Source organism: Oncorhynchus gorbuscha, linkage group LG24 (assembly GCF_021184085.1).
Source record: "Oncorhynchus gorbuscha isolate QuinsamMale2020 ecotype Even-year linkage group LG24, OgorEven_v1.0, whole genome shotgun sequence".
NCBI classification, from domain to species: Eukaryota; Metazoa; Chordata; class Actinopteri; order Salmoniformes; family Salmonidae; genus Oncorhynchus; species Oncorhynchus gorbuscha.
In genome coordinates this window covers 36,348,575-36,371,289 of record NC_060196.1, presented here as the reverse complement: position 1 = coordinate 36,371,289, position 22,715 = coordinate 36,348,575, and the positions used below count along the sequence as shown (strand labels likewise).

Below are 22,715 nucleotides of genomic sequence, written 5' to 3'. Positions count from 1 at the left end.
GGGGGTGATTTTCTCAAGTTTCCAACCGCGTCGCCGTGCTGCCTCCTCATACGTGCGCCTCTCTGTTTAGCTGCTTCTATTTCCTCCTTGGGACGGCGATATTCTCCCGGCTGCGCCCAGGGTCCTTTTCCGTCTAATATCATCTCCCAAGACCAGAAGTCCTCATATTGCTGCTCCTCACAATTAACAGGGAGAGTAGGCTCAGGTCTGACTCCTGACTCAGCCACTCTACCTTCGGTTTTTGCTCTGTATAGCCGTGCTTTCCTTTTCGATTCCATACGTGTATAGCCCTCTTCGCATTGCTGTAGGGAATCCCAGGCGGGCTCCTGCACTCGCTCTGGGTCGGCCGCCCACCTGTCGATTTCTACCCACGTAGTATACTCCATGCTTCTGTTGTCCATAACGTCCTCCTTCAGATCCTGCCAGTTCACACGCTGCTCGGTCTGTGAATGGTGGGTGATTCTGTAATGTCCTTTGTCTGTTGTTTGAAGAGTCAGACCGAAATGCAGCGTGTAGGTTACTCATGACTTTTACTGAAGATAATGCGGTACATGAAAATAACTGAAGAAGAAAACAACAAACAGAACGTGAACTAATTACAGCCTATCTGGTGACTAACACAGAGACAGGTACAATCACCCACGAAATACAAACGCGTACTCAGGCTATTCCTAAATACGGTTCCCAATCCGAGACAACGAGAATCAGCTGACTCCAATTAGGAATCGCCTCAGGCAGCCAAGCCTCTAGACACACCCCTAATAATACACAATCCCAATTAATACAAACCCCAATACGAAACACAACATATAAACCCATGTCACACCCTGGCCTACCCAAACATATAACAAAAACACAAGATACAATGACCAAGGCGTGACAACGACATTATGTTATGAAAATCACTGTCACCAATCCAGAGAATAAAGCCAATATAATGCAAAGTGATAAACCTTTTCATGGAGCAATATAATGTTTGTATTGTATGTAAGCTGTACTTATACACATTATACTGTATTCAGGAGCATTATACTGTTATCAGCTACAATATCACACTTGTCTTCTCTTTACAGTGTCAGCATGAAGGGTGTAGTCTAGCTTCAAACACATGCACACACCCTGACTCCTAACATACAGCATAGAGGAGAATAGTCTGGGGGAATTATCATAAACAAGACTAACCCACTTGTATTGAGCATACCAGGCACACAGTGATGCACGAATACCCACCACATCAATCCCTGACCACGATTGGCACGCACGCACAGTCAGGGCGTGCAACACTTTGCATTCACACACACACACACACACACACACACACACACACACTGCTCTGCCCCTCACCACCCAAAAGGATCATGCTGTTTGTTTATCTTATTCTACCAGATGTGGTTTTTAGCCATTCTGTTGGTTGTACAGCGCCTTCAGAAAGTAGTCACTTTTTCCACATTTTGTTGTGTTACAAAGTGGGATTAAAATATATTTCATTGTCATTTTTTTGTCTAATGATCTACACAAAGTGGAAGAATTATCATTATTTATTTTTTTTAAGAATGGAAAATAAAACACTAATATATCTTGATTAGATAAGTAATCAACCCCCTGAGTCAATATACGTATACCTGTGAGTCTTTCTGGGTAAGTCTCTAAGCACACCTTGATTGTACAATATTTGCCCATTATTCCTTTAAAAATTCTTCAAGCTTCGTCAAGTTGGTTGATGATCATTGCGAGACAGTCATTTTAAGTCTTGCCATAGATTTTCAAGCCGATTTAAGTTAACACTGTGACTAGGCCACAGGAACATTCAATGTTGTTTTGGTAAGCAACTCCCAAAAAACTCCCAAAAAGCCCCTATCACATATATAGTGCACAATTTTAACAAGGAATGGAATGCAGACACTCTCCGCTCTGATAGAACTCATGTGTTTGAGTCCGAGGCATGTGAAGCGACCAAGGCCTGCACCACACTGAATGGACAGGAAGTAAGGATGGTATGAAATAGGCCCTCTACACTTTTCTATTTTTCCCAATGACCTGCACTGTTATTAAACAAAGCGTTTGTGTCCATGTATGCTGATGATTCAACCGTATACGCATCAGCAACCACAGCTAATGAAGTCACTGAAACCCTTAACAAAGAGTTGACGTCTGTTTTGGAATGGGTGGCCAGTAATAACCTGGTCCTGAATATCTCTAAAACTAAGAGCATTGCATTTGATACAAATCATTCCTTAAGTGCTAGACCTCAGCTGAAATTGGTAATGAATGGTGTGGCTGTTGAACACGTTGAGAAGACTAAATTACTTGCCGTTACCTTACATTGTAAACTATCATGGTCAAAACATATAGATTCAATGGTTGTAAAGATGGGAAGAGGTCTAGCCGTAATAAAGAGATGTTCTGATTTTTTGACACCACACTCCAAAAAGCATGTTCTGAAGGCTCTAGTTTTGTCTCATCTTGATTATTGTTCAGTCGTGTGGTCCAGTGCTGCAAGGAAAGACCTAGTTAAGCTGCAGCTGGCTCAGAACAGAGCGGCACGTTTTGCTCTTCATTGTAATCAGAGGGCTGATATAAATACTATACATGCCAGTCTTGTAGCGATTGTCGTTGGGAGAAGGAGAAGAGGACCAAAGTGCAGCGTGGTACATATTCATAATGACTTTTAATAAAGATGAATACTGGAACAAAAACAACAAACCGATAAACTAACAGTTCTGCAAGGTGCAACAAAAACACTAACATAAAATAATCACCCACAACTCAAAATGGGAAAACAGGCTACCTAAGTATGGCTCTCAATCAGAGACAATGATAGACAGCTGCCTCTGATTGAGAACCATACCAGGCCAAACACATAGAAAAAGAAAACCTAGACCTAAAACATAGAATACCCACCCACATCAATCCCTGACCAAACTAAAAATAGAAACCCACAAAGCAATCTACAGTCAGGGCGTGACAAGTCTCTCTTGGCTAAGAGTTGAGGAGAGACTGACTGCATCACTTCTTCTTTTTGTAAGAAACATCATTGTGTTGAAAATCCCAAATTGTTTGCATAGTCAACTTACACACAGCTCTGACACACACACTTATCCCACCAGACATGCCACTATGGATCTTTTCATAGTCCCCAAATCCAGAACAAATTCAAGAAAGCGTACAGTATTATATAGAGCCCTTATTGCATGGAACTTCCTTCCATCTTATATTGCTCAAATAAACAGCAAACCTCAAATAACAGATAAAGAAACATCTCGTGGCACAACGCCTCTCCCCTATTTGACAGTTTGTTTGCATACATTGATACAGTTGAAGTTGGACGTTTACATACACTTAGGTTGGAGTCAAACTATATAGTTAACAAACTATAGTTTTGGCAAGTTTGTTAGGATATCTACTTTGTGCATGACACAAGTCATTTTTCCAACAATTGTTTACATACAGATTATTTTACTGTATTACAATTCCAGTGGGTCAGAAGTTTACATACACTAAGTTGACTGTGCCTTAAAACAGCTTGGAAAATTCCGGAAAAGGATGTCATGACTTTAGAAGCTTCTGATAGGCTAATTGACCTCATTTGAGTCAATAGGAGGTGTACCTGTGGATGTATTTCAAGGCCTACCTTCAAACTCAGTGCCTCTTTGTGTCACGCCCTGACCTTAGAGCTTTTGTGTCTCTATTTTGGTTTGGTCAGGGTGTGATTTGGGTGGCCATTCTATGTTATTTTTTCTATGTTTTTGTATTTCTTTGATTTAGCCCGGGTATGGTTCTCAGTCAGGGACAGCTGTCTATCGTTGTCTCTGATTGGGAACCATACTTAGGTAGCTTTTCCCCACATGGTTTTTGTGGTTAGTTAATTTCTGTGTAGTGTTTGCACCTTACAGGAATGTTTCGGTTATGCTCTTTGTTATTTTTGTGATAGTGAGCAAAGAACCTTGTGAAGATGCTGGAGGAAACAGGTAGAAAAGTATCTAAATCCACAGTAAAACCAGTCCTATATCGACATAACCTGAAACGCCGCTCAGCAAGGAAGAAGCCACTGCTCCAAAACCGTGGTAAAAAAGCCATCTCAACCGTGAAGCATGGGGGTGGCAGCATCATGTTGTGGGGGTGCTTTTCTGCAGGAGGGACTGGTGCACTTCACAAAATAGATGGCATCATGAGGTCAGACAATTATGTGGATTTACTGAAGCAACATCTCAAGACATCAGTCACGAAGCTAAAGCTTGGTCGCAAATTAATCTTCCAAATGGACAATGACCCCATGTATACTTCCAAAGTTGTGGCAAAATGGCTTTAAGTCAAGGTATTGGAGTGGCCATCACAAATCCCTGACCTCAATCCCATAGAAACTGTGTGGGCAGAACTGAAAAAGTGTGTGCGAGCAAGGAGGCCTACAAACCTGACTCACACCAGCTCTGTCAGGAGGAATGGGCCAAAATTCACCCAATTTATTGTGGGGAGCTTGTGGAAGGCTCCCCAAAATGTTTGACCCAAGTTAAACAATTTAAAGGCAATGCTACCAAATCCTAATTGAGTGTTTGTAAACTTCTGACCCACTGGGAATGTGATAAAAGAAATAAAAGCTGAAATAAGTCATTCTCTCTACTATTATTCTGACATTTCACATTCTTAAAATAAAGTGGTGATCCTCAATGACCTAAGACAGGGAATTTTTCACAAGGATTAAATGTCAGGAATTGTGAACCTGAGTTCAAATGCATTTGGCTAAGGTGTATGTAAACTTCCCACTTCAACTGTATTTAGACTACGTGTGCCTTTTTAAAAATGTATGTAGTTCTGTCCTTGAGCTGTTCTTGTCTAATGATGTTCTGTATTATGTCATTTTTCATGTTTTGTGTGGACCCCAGGAAGAGTAGCTGCTGCTTTTGCTACAGCTAATGGGGATTGTAAAATTATTTTACCCACACCTTTCTCATTATCAGCCCAAATTGAAATGACAAGTATTTCTGATTCCTAGTGAATGTACAGGCAGAATAACCACAATCCCATTACTGGCCAATGGGCTGAAAGGCAGGTCAGTAACAGGTTCCTTATGGCCTTGTGAGTGTGTGTTTGTGCTTGCACGAGTGTGTTTGTGTGCACTATGAAATATCTGGAATGAGATTTGGATGCAATTACTGTATTGTGTAATCAGATTGCTAGGCAAATAATCTCATTCATAATTTAGTTTTATACAAATTAGATTCTCCAATCTGATATCGCTACATACTGTTATTATCGAATCACTGATAATAGAGTAAAGCCACTGAATTCTGAAAATAATTGAATTACCAAAACAAAAACATCCTAACTCCAGAATGCTCAATACAGTAGGTCAGGGTTCCCCAATAGGTGGCCCACGGACTAAATTCGGTCCACGGGTGAATTTATTTGCCCACCCGGTAGCCCAAATTGATCCAAATGAAGCATAAGAAAACCGATTAAAATGTTACAAATCGACAGTTCATTAAAGGTTTTTACTAATTGTATCCGTTTCTGCCTTATTCTGAAAATACCTCTAATCTGTTCTGATTGAATCGATTCATCCTCTCGAACTTTGTGCATGTAACCAAGTATGACTTTGATCTACAAGTCAGATAATTGTGTGCACAGTGCGGGAGAAGCAGCTGCTCACACCAATTTTTAATTTTTAATTTTACCTTTATTTAACCAGGCAAGTCAGTTAAGAACAAATTCTTATTTTCAATGACAGCCTAGGAACAGCGGGTTAACTGCCTGTTCAGGGGCAGAACGACAGATTTGTACCTTGTCAGCTCGGGGGTTTGAACTTGCAACCTTCCGGTTACTAGTCCAACGCTCTAACCACTAGGCTACCCTGCTGCCCCAATGAGAGGTAGGCCTACCCCTTCCCTGTTTTAATATTCGTAGGCTACATCTGCGTGTCACCTTCAGCATTATTTTTGTATCTCACCGGAGAATGCATCGGAGTGAGCAAAACAGGGTCTCTCTGTCTGTATGTGTAGGCCACCTATCTGGTCAAAAAGGCTATGACATTTTTGCCGCCCGTACCATTGAACGCAAGGGAAGCCAGCGAGCATTTGGCCTCCCTTGATGAAAAAAAGTTTCAAATAATAGCCTGGCATACAAAAAAAGTTTTAATGGGAAGCCAGTTTGTGTTTGGCTTCACTCCTATCACATCACATTGAGAGCAATATGTAACTAACATAAACAACTTGAATTGTTGCATCTCATTGTGTTGTTGTCCTCCAGTGGCTAGCTAGCTAAAAGTGTCCTAAATTGGCCGTGGATGGCGCTAGGGATTTTTCATACATCTGATTTGACTTAATTCTCCGTACTAGCCTATGATTATAACGGCAATTTTGATCCAACCATAAATTCATACTTTGTAGTCCTGGCCTGAGAGGATGGAAGTTCAACATGTAGCTAGATGCAGTATGCTAATGTTAACAAATTGCATCGAATCGTTCCTGTATCGTATCGGAGCCCATGTATCTAGATATTGTCCTTGTAAGGAGACACGCATATCCCTAATAAATTGAGAGGTATATGTGATCATATCACAATGTAATCAAGGTTTGAAATGATTCTGTTTTTGTCAAATACTGGTCGCAATTGTAAATGAGAACTTGTTCTCAACTTGCCTACCTGGTTAAATAAAGGTGAAAAAAATAATAATAATAACATATCTGTTTGGGCTTCTTGAGGTCAGTCTGCAGTCTACAAATAATTTATAACTATGTTCCGGCCCCCCGACCTTCCACTCAAGAAAAAATCGGCCCGTGGCTGAATGTAATTGGGGACACCTGCAGTAGGTGATATATTGTCATGTTAACTTCTCTAAAAACATGCTAGATAAACAGAACATGGCTTCAAGCCCTTTGGCTGAGCCAGACTGTCTGTAGATGAGGTAAAAACTGGAAGAATGAGGCATCAAGTATGAGCAAGAAATGCCTCTCCTCCTCAGCAGTAATTTAATAGAAAACTACAAGAAACTATTTGTTAGCATTACTCAATGGAGACAACAACAGAACAGTAGTTGTGTGTACTACCAACCCTCTACAACGATGGACAGTAGTGGAGCTCATTCAGTCTGTAATTCACAGCGATATGGTGAAGATTTATCATCAGCCAGATGTCTGCAGTGGTCTCTCTCCCGGATCCCCAGATGCAGGTGTGTGTCTGTCTGTCTGTGGAGCCAGTTTACCACTGTGACAATGATGTGAAGCAGATGGTCCAGCTGAGGCTCTTTACCAGTCATTCTCTACGACCTCCACCCATTCTAACTGCAGACATCCATATAAACCTGTCAGATGTGGTTAGCTATGGACTGGCAGGGTACTTGTCCTCTCCTACCACTCCTCTCCTCCCGTCATCCTCTCTACTAAATATGCTGGGTTGGTGCAGCGTCCCTGAGGACCTGCTGTGACAGTAAGGTGGGAGGTAGACGGAAGGAGGGAGTCCTCCTTGGCATATGTCCAAAGGGTCTGACTCTGGAGTTAATATATTCTATCACTGCCAGCTGTTCATATGGGCTCCCTCCAGAAACAACAGGTAAACTAGCATGCCAAGATTACCATAGCAGCTACCAGTAAAATCCCTTCTCAGTTTTGATAATACTAGGATGTACCTGTATGCATACACAGTGTGTGTGTGTGTGTGTGTGTGTGTGTGTGTGTGTGTGTGTGTGTGTGTGTGTGTGTGTGTGTGTGTGTGTGTGTGTGTGTGTGTGTGTGTGTGTGTGTGTGTGTGTGTGTGTGTGTGTGTGTGTGTGTGTGTGTGCCAGCGTACATGCATGAACACATTTCCCTCTTACTGTGTAAATACTCACATATTCCCCATATGTGTCTTGTACTACGGGAGGCGGTGGTCTCCGCGGGGGAGCCCCTCGTGTTCTTTGTGCTGGCACACCCCTCCCTCGGGCGGATGGTACCCGGCTAGGGGGTGCCCCTCTCGGTGCTGCTCCACGGGGGACAGCTGCGTGGGGAGGGGGCACACCTCCTCGACTCCTACCACACAGGACAAGCAGGGAATTATAGGTAGGGTCTCAAATATCACTCTATGTAGTGCACTGTTTTGACCAGAGCCCTGTGGCTTAAGTGGACCAGTAGACTGTCAGCAGGATACCTCTGCAATTCAGACATAATCACATTATCGGTAGTGAGTATATGGTTTATGCATCTGACTTACTGTCAACCACACTGCCTCTAGTTGTTCTTTCTTCTCTCACCTACATTAGGCATGCTAAATGCTATTTACTGTCTAATTTAAAACAGATCCAATTATAATCCCTCTCAGAGCAATACAAACATCTACACACACACACACACACACACACACACACACACACACACACACACACACACACACACACACACACACACACACACACACACACACACACACACACACACACACACACACACACACACACACACACACACACACACACACACACACACACACACACACATCAATTCTCTGTGACGTGGTTTATCTCTTCATCTTTCCTTTTATAAACACAAATATACTTTGCATTTAGTTAGAACGCTTGAGAGCCACACAGCGTGCGTACTTTAAAGTATTATAATGGAGATGACTATTTGAGTATTATCCTAAGTCATCTGGGGAGTTACATCATAAAGAGAATACAGCAGGACAGATGTATACAAACATGTCTTTGAATGTCAATAGTTCTCAAAGTTGTATTGTGTATCATTTGGGTCAGATGGTGTACCCCCCCCACACACACACACGTTGGCAGTAGGTACCTGATGGGTCCTGGGGCAGGTGTCCCTCTACCCCGTGCTGCAGGCAGCTTGCCCCTCACCGCTGGCACCTTGGCATCCTCTGAGCCACCATTCAGGTACGTCAGCTCCTGCAGCTGCGCCTGTCGGATCTCATCATTGTAATCCTGCACACACACACAAACAAACACACATACCCTTTTAATTACAGCATATTAAATGGCGTCCTTTATCTCCAGGGTTACAGCCCTGTAGGAATGTCTAATTAATGTACTATACAGTGCTTCTGTGACCAAGCAGTGTGTGTGTGTGTGTGTGTGTGTGTGTGTGTGTGTGTGTGTGTGTGTGTGTGTGTGTGTGTGTGTGTGTGTGTGTGTGTGTGTGTGTGTGTGTGTGCATGCGCTCATGCGTGTCATGATGCTGCTGTGACCGCTGCTCCTCAGGCAGAGCAACACACTCCTGATCCCCCGTTGATAAAACCCAGGAACCCCATTTGGCTTTTTATCGTCACACACAATCGTCTCTCTCTCTGTGTGTGTGCTTTATCATCGCACACAGTTGTATTCACCACTCAATGGAACGTAGCAATTAATATGGAAATCAGCGTTTAATCATGCTGCCATGGAGACGATTGTCTTGTGTCTCCTCCATATCAACACATCTCTGTGTGTTTGTAAGGGAAATTTAAAGACGTCATTCATGACCGGAAATAAATCATCATGGCTCGGAGTGAGACTGGAACGATCAAACATATCAACATGGGATGGAGAGATCATACTATTCTTCCATAATAGCATGGGACAGATCAGTCACATCCATAATACATTGAGTAAGATTAAATAAACGTGATGTATGGGCGTCCCAGAGAGGGTTAGGCTGTGCTGAGTGCTTCCTGTCTGACTGTGTTACTCTCTTATTCAGCTTTTGTCAGTTATCCCCATGACTTCCCTTCCCTCACAGGGATGTGCATCCAATCAGACAGAGTGGGATAGTGGTTCAACTACTTCAGCTGGCTAGCTTGTAGAAGCAGAGGGATTGTGACTGGACTGGACCAGAATTCTGCCACTTGCTACTTCCTGTATAACCTTTACTCTACTATCTGGGTGTTCAATGCAGCCACTGACACAGAGTATAATCACATGTTGCACAAAAGAAGCAGAGTAGCTGATGTACACCTGCATTGCTATCAGTTTGGGGTTTTAGGCTGGGTTTCTGGACAGCACTTTGTGACCTCCGCTGATGTAAAAAGGGCTTTATAAATACATTTGATTGATTGACTAGCTAGCTGATATATTTTGTTCATATGTTGGATAAAATAAAAAGAGGACAGGGTAACAGTAATGTGTGTGTAGGTGTCAGTACGTACAGGTATGAGGAACTTCTTGATCTCCTCCAGTGCGTGACCCATCCTGTTGTAGGCCTCTGCAGGGGGAGCGAACACTTCTATGAGGACATGGAGGTCCTCGTTCAGGTGCTGATATTTGGCCTCTCCACTCTTCCGTAGCTCTTCCTCCTGGTGGAACATAAGACAATCAAATGTCTTTATAAAGCCCCTTTTTACACCAGAAGTTGTCAGAACGTGCTTTAACTTGGCCTATTATAACGGCACCTCAATTACACCTCAGAGTTTATTTAATCCACACAGGATCAGCAAGACTGATCCAGCAAATCTGTTTGACTTGATTATTGAATTTAAACGTACTTTATTTAGGGCTGTCGGAGTTAATCAGTTAACTCTAGTTCACTTTTAAAAATGTAAGTGCACACATTTTGTTTTATTGTTTTTTAATAAAAAATCTGAAATTACTGCTCAATTTGAGCAAATTCAGAAATTGTGTTTATTTGAGATTAAACACAGCAAATCCTGCGATTAACTTAATTACATTTTTTAAAATTGTTTGACAGCCCTAATTGTAATACAATCACAATACTGATCAAACCTCTAATGCCATAAAGGAGTGCACCACTCTATACTGTACATGTAATACATTACATAGTATAGTGTAAATAGGACCCAACCAAAATAGATCTCAATGGGCCATCTCATCCAGACAGAAAGAGGCAATATGTAATTGAAGGGCCAAAATAGGACAGCAAACCCTAAGTAAAACTACAGCACAGCCGGCAACACTCTCCCGAGTGGTGCAGCGGTCTAAGACAGTGCTAGAGGTGTCACTACAGACCCGGGTTCGAGCCGTATCACAACCAATCATGATCGGGATTCCCATAGGGCGGCGCACAACTGGCCTAGCGTTGTCCGGTTTAGGGGAGGGTTAGGTCGGAGGGCCTTTACAAGTAGGCAAGCATTGTAAATAAGAATGTGTTCTTAATTGACTGACTTGTCCAATAGAACAAAATCATGCTCACCTCTTCTCTAGTGGTGTGCCTCTATGCTGCTAGCTATTGAGAACTTCCTTCCTCAAGTGGAATCTTCCAACTCACACACATTCCGTCCTCTAGAAGCATCATGCAAGGCAGAGTCTATCATGTAATTATAAATAACCTTGTTTTAAACCTGTGGTATGTTGATGAGATGCTAATTTCCGCCATAAATCTGTGTTTTACGAGGAAGAGGCTCCTCTGTGCATACTGTCTGCCTCTACTGATGGATCTGCCGAAGAGACATCAATGACACGCACACACACACACGCACGCACGCACACACACACGCACACGCACACACGCACACACGCACGCGCACGCGCACGCACACGCACACACACACGCACACACACACGCACACGCACACACACACACACACACACACACACACACACACACACACACACACACACACACACACACACACACACACACACACACACACTCACTGTCTTCCTATATGTGCTCAGCAGGCCATGGCAGGAGATTACAGCTGTCACCTCCTCTATCTCCTCCAAGCATCTCCCCTCTGTTGACATTCCTCATAGAGAATCTGTTTATATTCCTCACTGAGAATCTGGTTATCAAACAGCCATTCTCTTCCCAGAAACAGAGGCACAAAGAGGCACAGAGCCTGAGACAACAACATGCGAGTCCATAGGAACTCCATAGGAAAGACCATTTGGTTCAGAGCATAACATGTATGCTGTTAGTTGTTGCAGATGACGCGTTCTTATGCATGCTGAACAATAGGAGTATGCCACAACAGCAACAGCATGGATGCAGTGTATTGTAGGGACTCTTTGCAGACTGAGAGGACTGACAGAGGACAGGGAAGCCCAATTCAACAACAACATGTAATTTCATCATCCATTTTAAAGCTCCACTAGCCTTCGTTTCCATAACACCAACCTTGAACCCAGAAGCATATGCCTCCCTAAACGTCACCCAGCCCAAGGAACGTACAATAAAGCAACTTCAGGACAGAGACTCTGAATGCTTCTATGTCATATTGGCTAAAAGGGGTGCCATCAACTCCACACTCAGAAGCAGAGGAAGAGAAGGAAGAAGGAGAAGAGAAAAGCCTTATACAGCCTGTTGCTTCTGTGGCCATTCCTTTGATCCTTTCACTGACACTCTGTGTAACTGACGATGACAAATCTTGGGCAGATATTGGAGGAATTCTATGAGAATTCTACACGTAGCCATAAAGCATACACTGAAGCTGAGATTGTATCCATCTCCAACTGGCTTGCAGCGGGGCAGCTATAAGAACACAGCTGTATCCACACAATTAGAATTCGATTCTAGAATTACGCCTCTTAATGATAGAAAACGCTCACACACGCAGCTCGGCATGCTTGACACACCTCCTCCACTACCTCACCAGGGAGATCTGTGATCTGTGATTGACAGTTTGCTCCAGATCCAGCATGCACCTTTACTGTCATAGTTTCAGAAAACGATGTGCCCGAAAAGAGCCTTTTGTTGTGCTATTTGTTTCAGAGTTTTCCTGCATGCATGCGTGTGTGTTTTGAAACCTGCTGAGCTCAGCACATCTCCATGACAGATCTGTTCAGCAGGTGTTCCAGAGTTTATGCCGTCAGAGAGAGAATCGATCACAACAATCTAACGGAACGTTTGCGTATGACACTGAAGATCATCGATGTCACAAATCAGCCATGATGACAAACTGACTGATGGAGAAAGACACAACAAGACAGAACATATCCACAATAACTCAGCTGGTTATTGATGCCTTTCCACTGAGGGTGTCTGCCTCAATTTACCCGAAACAAACAACAGAGAGAGATAGAGAGACAGAGAGTGAGAGAAAGAGAAGAGGACTTGGGTTTTACTAGACAGAGAGGGAGAAAGAGGAATGTTTGACTGTTAGAGAGAAGGAGAGAAAGACTTGGCTGTTACCTTCTCTTTGTCTCTCATTGATCCTTTCCCCAGAATGGACATCTTAGTGAGCGTGTCTTCCTGCAGTCTCTTTAGTGAGTTCCCGCGTGGACCCAGCAGTTTGCCCACAAAGTTAAACTAAAACAGAAACACAAGCAGAGACGTTTAATGAGTAACTGTGCTGATGAGATAAAGACAAAAACAGATGTATTTCAATCACATTTCGGTTCAAACAGTCTGCTTTTGATTAAATATAGACAAGAAGTGTAGCAATTGACAAGAGTACAAAATGTAAGTAATCCGTATTTGGGTTGACATGAGAAGTAGCACGGGTGTCTCCATAAAACTGTTATCTCAACCATGTCCAGGTGTATATACCAAATGAGACCCTATTCCATATATAGTGCACTACTTTTGACCAGGGCCATACGGTCAAACGTAGTGCACTATATAGGGAAAAGGATGCCATTTCCCTTACAAAAAAAAGATTGCAGTTTTGAAACTGAAGTAATATTGCAGTAACTGCAGTCGACTGGTATTTTGGATTTCAGAAATGAAAGAATGAGTCAGTATAACTGCAGTTTAGTTACACTCCAAAATGACTGCAGTATTTGCAGCATACTGCAGTTATACTGCACTCTGACTGCAATCTTTCTGCCTTTGACAACCAACACACATAATCCTTACAATTATAACAGCATTATGTGAAATGAGGAGGCTCAGAGTGTGGATGGTCAGGTTGAAATAGCACAAAAATCAAGCAAGGATGGTTAGCATTTGACAAGAGTAAAATGTTTTACTGATCCCTATTTTATTTGACATCTTTTATAGTAGCACTGAGTCTCCGTAACACTGCTATTTCAACCATATCCAGGTGTGCGACCCATATGTATCGGAGTGCCAAGTCTTAGTCCAAAAGGCTCCTTAACAGCTTCTACCCCCAAGCCATAAGACTGCTGAACAATTAATCAAATGCCTACCCGGATTATTTACATTGACACCCCCTCCCACATCCCCAACTCAACTGTTTTTACACAGCTGCTACTTCATGTTTATTCTTCATGTATAGTCACTCTACCCCCTAACCACATACAAATGACCTCGACTAATCTGTACCCCCGCACATTGACTCAGTACCGGTACCCAATGTATATAACCTTATTATTGTTATTTTATTGTGTTACTTTCTATTCCATTTTTTACTTTCGTTTTTTAGTAAATATTTTCTTAACTCCATTTTTTTTTTAACTGCATTTTTGGTTAAGTAACTTACTGGTTTGTAAAGTAAGCATTTCACCTGTTGTATTCAGCGCATGTGACAAATAAACATGTCATTTGTTTTCTTTTAAACGGCACCCTATTCTCTATATGGTGCACTACTTTTGACCAGGGCCCATAGGGTTAAACGTAGTGCACTATTAGGGAAAAAGGTGCCATTTGGGACGCAGTACAGCATTTCTGCCTTAGACAACTAACATACATAATCCTTCCAATTATAACAGCATTATGTGAAATGAGGATTCTAAGCGTATGAGCGGTCATGTTCATATAGTACAATATTTTTCTATTCAACTATTCAAGTTTTATACAATACCACATTTTGCCATTCTATGTCTATGTTTAAGGTCATGCAAAGACCAAAACAGTGAGATTAGATGGATAGAAAAACAGAGGAGTGAGAGAGAAAAGAGAGAGAAAAAGAGCAGAGGAGCGAGAGAGAAAAGAGAGAGAAAAAGAGCAGAGGAGCGAGAGAGAAAAGAGAGAGAAAAAGAGCAGAGGAGCGAGAGAGAAAAGAGAGAGAAAAAGAGCAGACAGAAAGAGAGAGAGGGACAGAGAGAGAGAAAGAGAGACAGAGAGAGAGAGAGAGAGAGAGAGAGAGAGAGAGAGAGAGAGAGAGAGAGAGAGAGAGAGAGAGAGAGAGAGAAAAAGAGAGACAAAAAAAGAGCAGACAGAAAGAGATAGAGAGAGAGAGAGAGAGAGAGAGAGAGAGAGAGAGAGAGAGAGAGAGAGAGAGAGAGAGAGAGAGAGAGAGAGAGAGAGAGAGAGAGAGAGAGAGAGAAAGAGCAGACAGAAAGAGAGAGAGAGAGAGAGAGAGAGAGAGAGAGAGAGAGAGAGAGAGAGAGAGAGGAAAGAGCAGACAGAAGGAGAGAGAGAGAGAGAGAGAGAGAGAGAGAGAGAAAAGAGCAGACAGAAGGAGAGAGAGAGAGAGAAAGAGAGAAAGAGAGAGAGAGAGAGAGAGAGAGAGAGAGAGAGAGAGAGAGAGAGAGAGAGAGAGAGAGAGAGAGAGGAGAGAGAGAGAGAGACAGCAGGTAGAGAGAGAGAGACAGCAGGTAGAGAGAGAGATAGAGGGTACAGAGTACAGAGCTATTCTGCTCACCATCTCTCTCCCTTTAACAGTGAGTTATACAGCTGTCTCCTACATCTCCCTGGGTCATTAATTAGCAGACAGGAGAGACAAAAAAAACAGCCCTATTTTGTTCTACACCTCACCTATGGCTCTTATGTCTCCTGCCTGTTATTCTCTCACAACAGTAACTGTCGTTGCCATGGTCATTAATTGTAGTTGCCATAGTCAATAACTGTCGTTGCAATGGTCAGTAACGGGCATTGCAATGATCAATCGCAGGCAGTGCACTCAGGTGAACTCAGGCCATATGGCCCTATATTGTCAGTTTCACTAGTGCTCTCGTACACAGGCCTTCGCGTATGCTAACACCAGTTAAATTCCACTCATTACAATTGTACATAGGATGATGTCTGCAGATGGTGAGGCTCCGTAAAAAGGTGCCAATGGTATCTGAAAGTCCGTTATGTTTCCTAATAGCCAGGTTTACATCAGTATGAACTGATGGGAAAGTTTGTGTCTGTTATATCCAGGGGGAATACATCATGTATTGTAAACAACGGTCAAGCATGAAAAAGTTAAATATGTCAAAAATGATCATTCCGTAAAAGCGGTCATTTTATTCAGACAAATAACAGGACAGATAACAGTCAGGCAGCATATCACATGCTGTTTTGGTGCTGCGCTATGGGGTGCTGTTGATTTGGTGCTTTTCTGAAAGCCTAGCTATTTACAGACAGATCAAAGATATTTGCCTTGGATCTAATCTGTTTAAGGCGCCTAAATGTCAGGGATTTAATCTTGACATCACTCTGTCTTTACTAATGCAAACTAAAACCTCTCTAACCCATTCTTCAATGGGTGTTTGGAATTAGATATAAATGTTTCTGCATCCCAAATGGCACCCATATTCCCTTTATAGTGCGCTACTTTTGACCAGAAAGTAGTGCACTATAAAGGGAAAAGGATGTAATGGAACATAACCACAGTCTGACTGGGGCCTGTGGTCATTAACAGAGCTATCAGCTTTTTAAATCTCTAATCTGTTTACCTCAACAACAACAGTCATCTGAACCCAGTCCTAAACTTCTGCAGTGTGGGTCCATTACTGCCTGGATGGGACTAGGAAAGGACTGTGCTGCCTGGCACTGATAGTGATGGCCCACATGAGAGCTGAACAGTCGCATCTTAATCGTGTGTTGGCTAGAACCACTGCTTTAATTTTGGTTACACACACACATGCATCACTACTCTGGACGGCTCTGACTTATGTGGACAACTATAAATACCTAGGTGTCTGGCTAGACTTTAAACTCTCCTTCCAGATTCACATTAAGCATCTCCAATCCAAAATGAAATCTAGAATCGGCTTCCTATTTCGCAAACAAAGCCTCCTTCACTCATGCTGCCAAACATACCCTCGTAAAACTGACTATCCTACCGATCCTCGACTTCGGCAATGTCATTTACAAAATAGCCTCCAACACTCTACTCAGCAAATTGGATGCAGTCTATCACAGTGCCATCCATTTAGTCACCAAAGCCCCATATACTACCCGCCACTGCGACCTGTATGCTCTCGTTGGCTGGTCCTCGCTACATAGTCGTCGCCAGACCCACTGGCTCCAGGTCATCTATAAGTATTTGCTAGGAAAAGCTCCGCCTTATCTCAGCTCACTGGTCACCATAGCAACACACACTCCAGCAGGTATATTTGACTGGTCATCCTCAAAGCCAACACCTTCTTCAGCCACCTCTCCTTCTAGTTCTCGGTTGCCAATGACTGGAATGAATTGCAAAAATTCAAAAATACACCTCTCCTCTCGCAGTGCAATACACACACACGCGCGCGCACGCGCACACGCACGCGCACACACACACACACACACACACACACACACACACACACACACACACACACACACACACACACACACACACACACACACACACACACACACACACACACACACACACACACACACACACACACACCACACTACACTCTTAGAAGAAAAGGTGCTATCTAGAACCTAAAAGGGTTCTTTGGCTGTCTCCATAGTATAACCATTTTTGGTTCCAGGTAAAAACCCTTTCAGTTCCATGTAGAACTCTTTGGGGTTCCATGTAGAACCCTTTCCACAGAGAGTTCTACATTGAACCCAACATAGTTCTACCTGGAACCAAAAAGGTTTCTACCTGGAACCAAAAAGGGTTCTCCTATGGGGACAGCCAAATAACCTACTTGGAAACTGGCAGAGGACGGAGATAGCAGGGAGAGTGATAGAGGGTTCAGTGATTAAGAAAAAGTCAGAGGACACCAAACAGTAGGAACGGATCTATGATTAATCACAGCTACATAGGGGGGTGGGGCGGACCAACATCTAACGTCTTTTCATCATTTCCTGAATGTATTACTGTACTGCTAGCCTGTGCTGTGCTAGAGAGAGAGAGAGAGAGAGAGAGAGAGAGAGAGAGAGAGAGAGAGAGAGAGAGAGAGAGAGAGAGAGAGAGAGAGAGAGAGAGAGAGAGAGAGAGAGAGTGTGTATTGCACTGCGAGAGGAGAGGTGTGTTCAGAAAAAGCCAGCGTGCAGCGATTCTGCTGAAGACAGCAGGACAGACCGAGCCAACAGCAGAAGAATAAATTATTGTGGCCGTTTTCTAGGAGAGGAGAGTCAAAGAGGGGAGAGACACAGAGACAGAACAGAGACACACAGGACAGAGGAGAGACAGACACACAGAAAGACACAGCAGAGGGAAGAGACAGAGACAAAGAGAGACAGAGGAGGGGAGAGACGCAGAGTCAGACACAGGAGAGAGGAGAGACAGACAGAGACAGACACAAAGATACAGGGACACAGACAAGTAGAGATACAGAGATATAGAAACACAGACACAGAGAAGACAGAAACAACAGAGCAACAGAAACACAGCCTAAACTAGAAATGTACCAGTGGAGCTCCTTATACCTTTCTAATGGCCTGTGGTGACTTATACAAAAATATGTATGACGAGGTGCACGTACACTACCGGTCAAAAGTTTTAGAACACCTATTTATTCAAGGGTTTTTCTTTATTTGTACTTTTTCTCTACGTTGTAGAATAATAGCGAAGCCATCAGAACGATGAAATAACACATATGGAATCAAAAAAAAGTGTTAAACAGATCAGCAAAGAGACCTTCTGTAACGGCGTTCGTCTGTTGAAGGAGAGTCGGACCAAAATGCAGCGTGGTGGTTACTCATGTTCTTTAATGAAGAAAAGACGATACATGAAATAACTATATAAACAAAAACGACAAACGGAACGTGAAAACCTATACAGCCTGTCTGGTGACAACTAACACAGAGACAGAAACAATCACCCACAAAATACACAGTGAAACCCAGGCTACCTAAATATGGTTCCCAATCAGAGACAACGAGAATCACCTGACTCTGATTGAGAACCGCCTCAGGCAACCAAGCCTATGCTACACCTCTACTCAGCCGCAATCCCAATGCCTACAAAACCCCAATACGAAACACAACAAAATAAACCCATGTCACACCCTGGTCCGACCAAATATATAACGGAAACACAAAATACTATGACCAAGGCGTGACAGAACCCCCCCCCCCCCTAAGGTGCGGATTCCCGGACGCACCTCAAAACCATAGGGAGGGTCCGGGTGGGCGTCTGTCCATGGTGGCGGCTCCGGCTCGGGACGTGGACCCCACTCCATTAATGCCATAGTTCCTCCCCTTCGCGTCTTGGGACACTCCACCCTCGTCGCCGACCATGGCTTAATAGTCCTCACCCAGAACCCCACTGGACTGAGGGGCAGCTCGTGACTGAGGGGCAGCTCGGGACTGAGGGGCAGCTCGGGACTGAGGCAGCTCGGGACAGAGGGGAAGCTCGGGCCTGAGGGGAAGCCCGGGACTGAGGGGAAGCCCGGGACTGAGGGGAAGTCCAGTACTGAGGGGAAGCCCAGTACTGAGAGGAAGCCCAGTACTGAGAGGAAGCCCAGTACTGAGATGAAGCTCAGGCAGGTAGTTGGCTCCGGCAGATCCTGGCTGGCTGGCGGATCTGGAAGAGTCTGGTTGACAGGCAGATCTGGAAGATCATGGCTGACTGGCGGATCTAGCTGCTCTGGCTGCTCCATGCAGATTGACAGCTCTGGCTGCTCCATGCAGACTGGCAGCTCTGGCTGCTCCATGCAGACTGGTAGCTCTGGCTGCTCCATGCAGACTGGCAGCTCTGGCTGCTCCATGCAGACTGGTAGCTCTGGCTGCTCCATGCAAACTGGCAGCTCTGGCTGCTCCATGCAGACTGACAGCTCAGGCTGCTCCATGCAGACTGACAGCTCTGGCTGCTCCATGCAGACTGGCAGCTTTGTGCAGACTGACAGCTCTGGCTGCTCCATGCAGACTGGCAGCTCTGGCTGCTCCATGCAGACTGACAGCTCTGGCTGCTCCATGCAGACTGGCAGATCTGGCTGCTCCATGCAGTCTGACAGCGCAGGAGAGGAGGAAAACGCTGGCTGCGCTGAACAGGCGGGAGGCTCCAGCAACGCAGGAGACGAGAAAGGCTCTGGCTGCGCTAAACAGGCGGGAGACTCCAGCAGCGCTGTAGAGGAGGAAGGCTCTGACTGCGCTGAACAGGCGGGAGGCTCCGACAGCGCTAGAGAGAAGGATGGCTCTGGCTGTGCTGAACAGGCGAGGCGCACTGAAGGCCTGGTGCGTGGTGCTGGAACTGGTGGTACAGGATCGAGGACACGCACAGGAAGCCTGTTGCGGGGAGCTGCCACCGGCGGACTGGTGTTTGGAGGTGGCTCTGGATAGACCGGACCGTGCAGGCGCACTGGAGCTCTTGAGCACCGAGCCTGCCCAACCTTACCTGGCTCGATGCCCACTCTAGCCCGGCCAATACGAAGGGCTGGTATGTGCCGCACCGGGCTATGCACCCGCGCTGGAAACACAGTGCGCTCCATAGCATAACACGGTGCCTGCCCGGTCTCTCTAGCCCCCCGGTAAGCACAGGGAGTTTGCGCAGGTCTCCTACCTGGCATAGCCATACTCCCTGTAAGCCCCCTCCCAATACATTTTTGGGGCTGACTCTCAGGCTTCCATCAGTGTCGCCATGCTGCCTATTCATACCAGCGCGTCTCCGCTTTCCGCCTCCAGTTCTTCCTTGGGGCGGCGATATTCTCCAGGCTGAGCCCAGGGTCCTTTTCCGTCCAATATCTCCTCCCAAGTCCAGAAGTCCTTTGATCGCTGCTCCTCACGATTAACAGGGGGAGTTGGCTCAGGTCTGACTCCTGACTCTGCCACTCTCTCCCTGAGCCACCCCCAATAAATTTTGGGGGCTGCTTTTCAGGCTTCTTGCCAACCGTGTTCCCTCGTATCGTCGGCTCCTATCTCCGGCTGCCTCTGCTCTCCTAAGTGCCTTCACCTGTTCCCATGGGAGGCGATCTCTTACGGCCAATATCTCCTCCCAAGTGTAACAACCTTTGCCATCCAACACGTCTTCCCATGTCCATTCCTCCTTTCGTTTCTCCTGCTGTCGCTGCCTGTTACCACGCCACTCGGTCCGGGTGTGGTGGGTGATTCTGTAACGGCGTTCGTCTGTTGAAGGAGAGTCGGACCAAAATGCAGTGTGGTAGTTACTCATGTTCTTTAATGAAGAAAAGATGATACATGAATTAACTATATAAACCAAAAACAACAAACGGAACGTGAAAACCTATACAGCCTGTCTGGTGACAACTAACACAGAGACAGGAACAATCACCCACAAAATACACAGTGAAACCCAGGCTACCTAAATATGGTTCCCAATCAGAGACAACGAGAATCACCTGACTCTGATTGAGAACCGCCTCAGGCAACCAAGCCTATGCTACACCCCTACTCAGCCGCAATCCCAATGCCTACAAAACCCCAATACGAAACACAACAAAATAAACCCATGTCACACCCTGGCCCGACCAAATATATAACGAAAACACAAAATACTATGACCAAGGCGTGACACCTGCTTTGCGAACCAAGTGTGCACTGATTTTACATTTAGAGTCAAATGAAAAATGATGTCAGTCAGAAGTCTACAGCGGGTGGTCCCTTAAACACAGCGCACTGAAGGATCGGCAGAGGAACGCTAGATCCACATTTGGTGAGATGTGCGCGAGTCTTAAAATGACAAAAGGGGAACATTTTGGTGGCGCGTGCAGTGATGTGGGCTGCAGTCCTCTCTTCGCTTACACATAAATCAATTCTAAGCCAATCTCACCACAATACTAATACTGTAAAACAACTACAAGGGATTACTGTTTTCTAGATGCTCTTGTTTTCCAGTTGCATATTGGTATAATAACAAGCAAACACTTCCTTCTAAAGGAAGTGGCTGTTCCTTTAAAAGTTGTGTCATACTGCAGCACAGCTTGCTAGGTGCTGCGGAATGGTATGGCACGTTGAAATACATGACGTAATAGATTTTACTGTCAGCCATTGTTGCCATTAATGCTAGTTGGACCACCAAAGGGCATCTTTGAGAAGCTAAGTTATTGAAATAACATGGATCTGGAGGCCTAAGAGTCCTGTTTACCGTAGCTGTTTTAGCCTAACTGACTTATTGGCATAAAGTACTACTTCAATATACAGTATATCACTCAGTCATTCATTCCTTTGTGCATGTCATCACACAGCATACAAGACATCCATGTCTTTAATTAGTCATGTATTTCAACTATAAAACAAAATAGAAAGGGAGCCTTGAATAATTAAACAATGAATAAACCACAACATGTCGCCTAAAACGATTTAATTCACAAATGCATTTGACTGTTTTCAATATTAGCTGTACTAGAGATGTTTTTTTGTTAGAACAGACTATATGGGATTGATTATAATTTATTTGTAAATTGTGACTTGTTTCAGGAGATGTGGCGTTTGTCATGCGTCACTACTGCACAGGAGAGCCATTTGAATGCAAAATGTTTTTCAATCTAAATGCGGTTTTTGGCAGAAATGCATTCCGGAACATGTGAACTTTCATGTGCCTTAATAACAAACTTGTATGCCATCTGTAAATATGAATAAAATGGTTAAATTCTGAGCCTAGTTGGTTTAGCCACAGAAAAAGTAGGCAACCTTCCCGCTAGCCATGATTGGCTGAGATAATGAGTGGGCTGGACATGCCAAGAGATGAGTTTGGATTGGTCTGCCATGCATCTGTCTATTTGAGCTGGTCAGCATGTATAGGTAATCCTGTCTAACACAGCTTTTAAAAAAAATATATATCGCGTAATAGAACTGCATAAGTGTTGCTCTCCACTTTCTGGAGGACTGAGGTTTGAAATCAGTGGA

General features: G+C 44.2%; 1 protein-coding gene across 1 annotated transcript in view; it reads right to left on the bottom strand.

Moving 5' to 3' along the window:
- LOC124012233 (KH domain-containing, RNA-binding, signal transduction-associated protein 3-like) overlaps window positions 1-22,715 on the bottom strand; it is a 177,451-nt gene that overhangs the window by 16,063 nt on the left and 138,673 nt on the right. The window contains exons 3-6 of the mRNA XM_046325709.1: window positions 13,047-13,163; window positions 10,105-10,251; window positions 8,763-8,905; window positions 7,823-8,000 (exon numbers count right to left, since the gene is read on the bottom strand). Coding sequence (XP_046181665.1) covers window positions 7,823-8,000; window positions 8,763-8,905; window positions 10,105-10,251; window positions 13,047-13,163 — 585 coding nt within the window. The remainder of the gene's footprint in view (window positions 1-7,822; window positions 8,001-8,762; window positions 8,906-10,104; window positions 10,252-13,046; window positions 13,164-22,715) is intronic.